At 46.2% G+C, this 10000-nt stretch overlaps 1 protein-coding gene across 3 annotated transcripts in view; it reads left to right on the top strand.

Annotated features, from left to right (window-relative positions):
• Window positions 1–10000, top strand: part of ppp1r13ba (protein phosphatase 1, regulatory subunit 13Ba) — a 143078-nt gene that overhangs the window by 35898 nt on the left and 97180 nt on the right. For all 3 annotated transcript variants that reach the window (XM_061986935.1, XM_061986934.2, XM_061986937.2), the window contains exon 3: window positions 3457–3564. In XM_061986935.1, the coding sequence (XP_061842919.1) occupies window positions 3457–3564 (108 nt within the window). The remainder of the gene's footprint in view (window positions 1–3456; window positions 3565–10000) is intronic.

Here is a 10000-nt window from a genome sequence, read left to right as displayed (position 1 = left end):
AAACCAAGATTATGAATGATCCTGATTGACCTTTTTTCAATTGCACTTTTGAGCAGCAGCCTAAGCAGGGAAGCCCAGACTTTCCTCTCCCCAGCCACTTCGTCCAGCTCCTCCCAGGGGATCCCGAGGCATTCCCAGGCCAACCGGGAGACATAGTCTTCCCAACTTGTCCTGGGTCTTCCCCGTGGCCTCTTACCGGCTGGACGTGCCCTAAACACCTCCCTCGGGAGGTGTTCGGGTGGCATCCTGACCAGATGCCCGAACCACCTAATCTGGCTCCTCTCCATGTGGAGGAGCAGCGGCTTTACTTTGAGCTCCTCCCGGATGACAGAGCTTCTCACCCTATCTCTAAGGGAGAGCCCCGCCACCCGGCGGAGGAAACTAATTTGGGCCGCTTGTACCCGTGATCTTGTCCTTTCGGTCATAACCCAAAGCTCATGATCATAGGTGAGGATGGGAACGTAGATCAACCAGTAAATTGAGAGCTTTGCCTTCCGGCTCAGCTACTTCTTCACCACAACGGATCGATACAGCGTCCGCATTACTGAAGACGCCGCACCGATCAGCCTGTCGATCTCACCATCCACTCTTCCCTCACTCCGAAGTACTTGAACTCCTCCACTTGGGGCAAGATCTCCTCCCCAACCCGAAGATGGCACTCCACCCTTTTCCGGGCGAGAACCATGGACTCAGACTTGGAGGTGCTGATTCTCATCCCAGTCGCTTCGCACTGCGAACCAATCCAGTGAGAGCTGAAGATCCTGGCCAGATGAAACCATCAGGACCACATCATCTGCAAAAAGCAGAGACTTAATCCTGCAGCCACCAAACCGGATCCCCTCAACGCCTTGACTGCGCCTAGAAATTATGTCCATAAAAGTTATGAACAGAATTGGTGACAAAAGGCAGCCTTGGCGGAGTCCAACTCTCACTGGAAACGTGTCCGACTTACTGCCGGCAATGTGGACCAAGTTCTGACACTGATCATACAGGGAGCGGACCGCCACAATCAGACAGTCAGATACCCCATACTCTCCGAGCACTACCCACAGGACTTCCCGAGGGACACGGTCAAATGCCTTCTCCATGCCTAGAAATTCTGTCCATTAAAGTTATGAACAGAATGGGTGACAAAGGGCAGCCTTGGCGGACTCCAACCCTCACTGGAAACGTGTCCGACTTACTGCCGGCAATGCGGACCAAGCTCTGACACTGATCGTACAGGGAGCGGACCGCCACAATCAGACAGTCCGATACCCCATACTCTCTGAGCACTCCCCACAGGACTTCCCGAGGGACACGGTCGACTGCCTTCTCCAAGTCCACAAAACACATGTAGACTGGTTGGGCAAACTCCCATGCACCCTCAAGGACCCTGCCGAGAGTATAGAGCTGGTCCACAGTTCCACGACCAGGACAAAAACCACACTGTTCCTCCTGAATCCAAGGTTCGACTATCCGGCTAAGCCTCCTCTCCAGTACACCTGAATAGACCTTACCGGGAAGACTGAGGAGTGTTATCCCACGATAGTTGAAACACCCTCCGGTTCCCCTTCTTAAAGAGAGGAACCACCACCCCGGTCTGCCAATCCAGAGGTACCGCCACCGATGTCCAGGCGATGTTGCAGAGTCTTGTCAACCAAGACAGCCCCACAGCATCCAGAGCCTTAAGGAACTCCGGGCGGATCTCATCCACCCTCCGGGACCTTGCCACCAAGGAGCTTTTTAACTACCTCAGCAACCTCAGCCCCAGAAATAGGAGAGCCCACCACAGATTCCCCAGGCACTGCTTCCTCACAGGAAGACGTGTTGGTGGGATTGAGGAGGTCTTCGAAGTATTCCCTCCACAGATCCACAACAGCCGCAGTCGAGGTCAGCAGAACACCATCCTCACCATACACAGTGTTGACAGTGCACTGCTTCCCCTTCTTGAGGCGGCAGATGGTGGTCCAGAATCGCTTCGAAGCTGTCCGTAAGTCGTTTTCCATGGCTTCCCCGAACTCCTCCCATGTCCCGAGTTTTTGCCTCCGCGACCGCTGAAGCCGAACACCGCTTGGCCTGTCGGTACCTGTCCGCTGCCTCCGGAGTCCTATGAGCCAAAAGAACCCGATAGGACTCCTTCTTCAGCTTGACAGCACACCAGCGGGTTCCAGGATTACCACCACAACAGGCACCAACTACTGTGCAGCCACAGCTCCAATCAACCGCCTCAACAATAGAGGTATGGAACATGGTCCACTTGAACTCAATTTCCAGCACCTCCTTCGTCACATGTTCAAAGTTCTCCCGGAGGTGGGAATTGAAACTCTCTCTGACAGGAGACTCTGCCAGACGTTCCCAGCAGACCCTCACAATGCGTTTGGGCCTGCCAGGTCTGTCCGGCATCCTCCCCCACCATCGCAGCCAACTCACCACCAGGTGGTGATCGGTAGAAAGCTCCGCCCCTCTCTTCACCCGAGTGTCCAAAACATGAGGCCGCAAATCCGATGACACAACTACAAAGTCGATCATGAAACTGCGGCCTAGGGTGTCCTGGTGCCAAGTGCACATATGGACACCCTTATGTTTGAACATGGTGTTTGTTATGGACAACCCGTGACCAGCACAAAAGTCCAATAACAAAACACCACTCGGGTTCAGATCCGGGCGGCCATTCTTGCTTGGGCCCAGCGAAGCGTTTCTGGGTGTTGTTGATAAATTGGCTTTGGCTTTGCATAGTAGAGTTTTAACTTGCATTTGCAGATGTAGCGACCGACTGTAGTTACTGACAGTGGTTTTTTGAAGTGTTCCTGAGCCCATGTGGTGATATCCTTTACACACTGATGTCGTTTTTTGATGCAGATCCAAGGTCTGTAATATCATGGCTTACATGCAGTGAATTCTCCAGATTCTCGGAACCTTTTGATGATATTACGGAGCGTAGATGGTGAAATCCCTAAATTCCTTGCAATAGCTGCTTGAGAAATGTTGTTCTAAAACAATTTGCTCAGGCATTTGTTGACAAAGTGGTGACCCTCGACCCTCGCCCCGTCCGTGTTTGTGAATGGAAGCTCCTTTTATACCCAATCATGGCACCCACCTGTTCCCAATTAGCCTGTTCACCTGTGGGATGTTCCAAATAAGTCTTTGATGAGCATTCCTCAACTTTCTCACTCTTTTTTGCCACTTGTGCCAGCTTTTTTGAAACATCTTGCAGCCATCAAATTCCAAATGAGCTAATATTTGCAAAAAATAACAAAGTTTTCCAGTTGGAACGTTAAATATCTTGTCTTTGCAGTCTATTCAATTGAATATAAGTTGTTGTATTCTCTTTTTATTTACCATTTACACAACGTGACAACTTCACTGCTTTTGGGGTTTGTATTTATTTCAAAATAATCCCATACCCGTCGCTGAAATTTAGTCGTTATTTGGATCTTTGAGGACATTTTTGTTTTCCTTTTTGTCTCCTGTCAGAGCGAGTCCTCCCTCAGGAGTTGCCCCTCCTGGACCTCCTTCAACAGTGGGGAGCCAGGAGGCCACAAGTCAGCTTCTACCTGCGCCACTGTCCTTCCTGGTCACAAGGTAACGAGATGCCACGGCAGGGGTCCCCAAACTTTTGGCCCCCTGGGGGCCAAAGTGAAAATGTGCTAAAACAGCAATTTTTTACTGTGCAACAGCGCCAGAAGTGATGATTTTAGCCTTATAGTGCCATGAATAAATATAAGGTAGTAACGATTGTCAATTTTAATTAAGGCTGCAGCTAACGATTATTTTTCTATCGATTAATCTATAGATTATTTTTTTCGATTAATCGGTTAATCTATAGATTATTTTTTTCGATTCATCTATAGATTATTTTTCCTTTTACCGATTATTTTTTTTATTTAAAATGAAGATGAAAAAATAAATGTAGGCCAGTTTTTTCAAAAGGCATGACTTTTATTTACAAAAAAAAAAAAGTATGGCCACTCAGTCAACATTGACAACAACATGACAAAATATTCTGTAACAATGTAAACATTTAAAACTTTTAACATTTAACAAAATTAAAAGTAGCTTATTTGCTTTTTAATGTGCAAATATAAAAGTAAACATCCAGTGCAAATCTTAATATTCTGCAATAGTATAAGCATTTCAAAAGTAAAAGTATTGCTTATTTTGCTTTAAAATGTGCAAAAATAAAGATAAACATCCAATACAAAAAAGTGCAAAACGGAAATATTCTGTAACAGTGTAAACATTTCAACAAAAATAAAAGTATTGCTTATTTTTCTTAATAACACAACAATGATAGTATGATTAAAGTGAAAGTTAATTGTTGGTTTGTACATAGTATATGTAACTGTTAATGTTGAAAAAGGTATTTGCACAACTAATTAACGTTAGCGTTAAAGAGGAGCGCGTCTTTGTAAACACTGAACAGGCACGCCAAACGCGCCTCTCAGAGCGAAACGGTGTTTTAGTTTATGAATTTACAACGCAGATACAAATGACACATTCATGTTTTTGTGTAATGATGACAACGTATACGCACGCGGACGATTGACTAGTTGATGGTGATGGCAAGAACGCTGTCGGGTGTTTTCTTTTCAAATGTTCCTTCATAGCCGTTGTGCTGCTATGATAGGCCATTTCCGCTCGACACAGTGTGCATACAACAACATTATTAGCAGAGGTGGGTAGAGTAGCCAGAAATTGTACTCAAGTAAGAGTACTGTTACTTTAGAGATGTATTACTCAAGTAAAAGTAAGGAGTAGTCACCCAAATATTTACTTGAGTTAAAGTAAAAAGTATGTTGTGAAAAAACTACTCAAGTACTGAGTAACTGATGAGTAACATACACACACATATCATATATATATATATATATATATATATATATATATATATATATATATATATATATATATATATATATATATATATATATACATATATATATACACATATATATACATACATTGATATATACAGTATATAATTTATATTTATTTATTTTGCCGTTTTTGTTTACATGTTAAAGGTGTTTTAATGAATATACATGCATGTTTAACACATATAGATTCCTTTCTTTCATGAAGACAAGAATATAAGTTGGTGTATTACCTGATTCTGATGACTTACATTGATTGTAATCAGACAGTAGTGCTGATAACGTCCACGTTTTCAAATAGAGGAGAAAAAAAGTTCCTCCTTTCTGTCTAATACCACATGAAAGTGGTTGGTTTTTGGCATCTTATTTGTCCAGCTTCCATATTCGTTTTTATACACTTTACAAGAAATACATTGGCGGCAAACTCCGTAGCTTGCTAGCTTGTTTGCGCTGGCTTTCGGAGACTCTTGTTTTGAAAGCGCAGGCGCGATAGAGCGGCACTTTTATTGTGAAGACAGGAACTGTGCAGTCAGTCTTTAGGCTTTTGTCGGGATGTACGGTTGAAATAAAAAAAGGGTCTTTTTTCCTTCACACTTTTGATTGATTGATTGGAACTTTTATTAGTAGATTACACAGTACAGTACATATTCCGTACAATTGACCATTAAATGGTAACACCCCAATAAGTTTTTCAACTTGTTTAAGTCAGGTCATGTGACCGCCTGGCTCTGTTTGATTGGTCCAACGTCACCAGTGACTGCATCTGATTGGTGGAACGGAGTGAACGTCACCAGTGACTGTATTTGTTGAAACGCATGCACTTTGAAGGTCTGTCTGACAGACCAAAACAAACAAAGCGTGCATTAACAGATCGATAAAAATTAGTAGCGAGTAGCGAGCTGAATGTAGATAAAAGTAGCGGAGTAAAAGTAGCGTTTCTTCTTAGGCTGTTTATTGAAATACTCCCACACTTTTGACGACTTTTGGCGTGCTTTTTTTCCCCTCGCTCGCACCGATCGCATCGTCTGCTTTGCGCTCCGCCATGACGGTAGTGTGACGTAAATATGCGAGACGTCGACGCACAAAAACGGCGTCGACATATTTACGTAACCGATGACGTTGACTACGTCGACGCGTCGTTTCAGCCCTAATTTTTTTTTTTATTATAAGGTGCATTAAAGGAGTCATATTATTATGATTTTTTTCTACATGTAAAAGACTTCCTTGTGGTCTACATAACATGTAATGGTGATTCTTTGCTCAAAATGTTGCATAGATGATGTTTTACACATCATCTTCAAGTCACTTTCTGACAGTCGCTTCAGCATGCGCCGCTTTGTGGGCGGTCTTATTTACGTGCCTCCACTTTGACAGCATCTTCTCACAGCCATCTTTGTTGTAGCGGTGTAGAGTGCAAGGACGGGAGTGGAAGAGCGTGCAAGGACGGGAGTGGAATAAGTGTCAAAAGATGGCGCTAACTGTTTTAATGACATTCACACTTTACTTCAATCAATAACGGAGCAGCATCTCCTCATCCGGAAACAACAACAACACCCGAAATGCGTCCCGTGAAAAACCGTCCGACCGGAACTATCTAATAACTAAAGTTCCTTGGGTGAATAATGTAAACTCACTACACCGGTATGTTTCATGTACCCTCATATTTTTTGTTAAAATAAAGACAATAATGACATTTTTTGTGCTCCCCTTTTATATAGAAAAGTATCAAAATGCATTTTGGTACCGGTACCGGATACGCTGATGCGGGTGCAAAGGTTTACCAGGAATGTTGAGTAGTGGGATTCTGGTGGTCTCCCTTCCGTAGGCAGCAAGTACAAACCCCGTTTCCATATGAGTTGGGAAATTGTGTTAGATGTAAATATAAACGGAAAACTATGATTTGCTAATCCTTTTCAACCCATATTCAGTTGAATGCACTACAAAGACAACATATTTGATGTTCAAACTCATAAACTTTATTTATTTTTTTGCAAATAATAATTAACTTAGAATTTCATGGCTGCAACACGTGCCAAAGTAGTTGGGAAAATGGCATGTTCACCACTGTGTTACATGGCCTTTCCTTTTAACAACACTCAATAAACGATTGGGAACTGAGGAAACTAATTGTTGAAGCTTTGAAAGTGGAATTATTTCACATTCTTGTTTTATGTAGAGCTTCAGTCGTTCAACAGTCCGGGGTCTCCGTCTTTACGCTTCGTAATGCGCCACACATTTTCGATGGGAGACAGGTCTGGACTGCAGGCGGGCCAGGAAAGTACCCGCACTCTTTTTTTATGGGGCTTGGCATTGTCTTGCTGAAATAAGCAAGAAAAAGACGGCGCTTAGATGGCAGCATATGTTGTTTCAAAACCTGTATGTACCTTTCAGCATTAATGGTGCCTTCACAGATGTGTAAGTTACCCATGTCTTGGGCACTAATACACCCCCATACCATCACACATGCTGGCTTTTGAACTTTGCGTCGATAACAGTCTGGATGGTTCGGATAACACGATGTCGAATATTTCCAAAAACAATTTGAAATGTGGACTCGTCAGACCACAGAACACTTTCCCACTTTGCATGAGTCCATCTTAGATGATCTCGGGCCCAGAGAAGCCGGCGGCGTTTCTGGGTGTTGTTGATAAATGGCTTTCGCTTTGCATAGTAGAGCTTTAACTTGCACTTACAGATGTAGCGACAAACTGTATTTAGTGACAGTGGTTTTCTGAAGTGTCCCTGAGCCCATGTGGTGATATCCTTTAGAGGTTGATGTCGGTTTTTGATACAGTGCCGTCTTATCAGTTTGAACATCAAATATGTTGTCTTTGTAGCATATTCAACTGAATATGGGTTGAAAATGATTTGCAAATCATTGTATTCCGTTTATATTTACATCTAACACAATTTCCCAACTCATATGGAAACGGGGTTTGTAAGTAAACATTGAAGGAAACATGAAAGTTAGCGGAGAAGCTGAATTATACATGACAGCAAAAATATATTGCTTGCAACAGACGAGCAACTGCAAAAACTCATCTTATATATTATATATGTCTTACGTTTTGCTTGACAGTCAAATATTTTATAACTAAAATAAGAAATAAATAAATGCTTGTTGGAGGACGGCTTCTTTAATTGCTAAATTAGTGAAGGTGAATCTTGGGACTGGCTGGGATTAGTGGAGTCTGGTCTTCACAGGATTGGAAAACAAACTGTCCTATTTATAGTCGACACCAGGAGAACATGAGTAAGCTAATATTAGAACAGAGGGAAGGAAAGCTGCTGTCATTTTTGAGTTTTCCTCGTCTTTGAGAGGTGATGATTATTTATTTCATCTAATATATATATATATATATATATATATATATATATATATATATATATATATATATATATATATATATATCAGTGACGTGCGGTGAGGTTGATGGCTGGTGAGGCACTGACTTCATCACAGTCAGATTTACAAACATATGAACCCTAAAGAGTATCTTATTCACCATTTGATTGGCAGCAGTTAACGGGTTATGTTTAAAAGCTCATACCAGCATTCTTCCCTGCTTGGCACTCAGCATCAAGGCTTGGAATTGGGGGTTGTCAGGTTTGTCACTGACGGTTTAGTTATGTTTTGAGTTTTTTCTCTGCATCTTGGGGTTCGCGTCCTACAAACTCTGACATAATGATCCAGCCTAGTACGAACCTCGCGGAGATTTTCTTGGCGGAGAGACTAAACAAAGCTTTATCGTTGATGGCCGAATCAAAAAAAAGCTTTGCCTCTTTTTGCAATCCCTCCCACCCATCCCTGTCCTGTGTTGGTTTCTCGTGGGACGTCTTGGATCCGTCCCTTGAGGGGGGGGCTATGAGTAGCTGTGCAGCTGGGGAGGCACAGCTACTCCTCACCCCAGTGGGTCTGCAACAGACGGCGCCATCCTCTCCGGTGGGCCGGCAGACGCCACCATGCAGTCCGGTGGGCCGGCAGACGCCACCATGCAGTCCGGTGGGCCGGCAGACGCCACCATGCAGTCCGGTGGGCCGGCAGACGCCACCATGCACTCCGGTGGGCCGGCAGACGCCACCATGCAGTCCGGTGGGCCGGCAGACGCCACCATGCACTCCGGTGGGCCGGCAGACGCCACCATGCACTCCGGTGGGCCGGCAGACGCCACCATGCAGTCCGGTGGGCCGGCAGACGCCACCATGCAGTCCGGTGGGCCGGCAGACGCCACCATGCAGTCCGGTGGGCCGGCAGACGCCACCATGCAGTCCGGTGGGCCGGCAGACGCCACCATGCAGTCCGGTGGGCCGGCAGATGCCACCATGCACTCCGGTGGGTCTACAACCTACGGCACCACCATCCTGTCCGGTGGGCCAGCAGCAGACGGCGCCACCACCCTCCTCTCCGGTGGGCCAGCAGCAGAGGGCGCCACCATCCTCCTCTCCGGTGGGCCAGCAGCAGAGGGCGCCACCATCCTCCTCTCCGGTGGGCCAGCAGCAGAGGGCGCCACCATCCTCCTCTCCGGTGGGCCAGCAGCAGAGGGCGCCACCATCCTCCTCTCCGGTGGGCCAGCAGCAGAGGGCGCCACCATCCTCTTCTCCGGTGGGCCAGCAGAGGGCGCCACCGCCATCCTCCCCGGTGGGCCAGCAGAGGGCGCCACCGCCATCCTCCCCGGTGGGCCAGCAGAGGGCGCCACCGCCATCCTCCCCGGTGGGCCAGCAGAGGGCGCCACCGCCATCTTCTCCGGTGGGCCAGCAGAGGGCGCCACCATCGTCTCCGGTGGGTTCTCCCACACCGGCGGACGAGCCGCCTCGCCAATTGCGGCGGCGTTCAACTCGCCGTCGCCACCTAACTCTTCCCCGCTGGTTGCGGGGACACTTGGCCTGGTGGCCCACCTCCTTGTCCTCCCTCCACCCTCCCGTGACTTTGGACTGTTTTTTGGGGGGGGGTTCCTAGAACGTCTGGTATCCGTTGTGGGAAGGGGGTCTACTGTCAGGTTTGTCACTGACGGTTTAGTTATGTTTTGAGTTTTTTCTCTGCATCTTGGGGTTCGTGTCCTACAAACTCTGACAGGGGTTAAATCACCAAAAATGATTCCCGGGCGCGGCGCCGCTGCTGCCCACTGCTCCCCTCACCTCCCAGG

Source organism: Nerophis lumbriciformis, linkage group LG26, assembly GCF_033978685.3.
Source record: "Nerophis lumbriciformis linkage group LG26, RoL_Nlum_v2.1, whole genome shotgun sequence".
In the NCBI taxonomy this organism is placed as follows: domain Eukaryota; kingdom Metazoa; phylum Chordata; class Actinopteri; order Syngnathiformes; family Syngnathidae; genus Nerophis; species Nerophis lumbriciformis.
The sequence above is the reverse complement of the archived record's forward strand: the minus strand, read 5'-3'. Positions and strand labels throughout refer to the sequence as shown.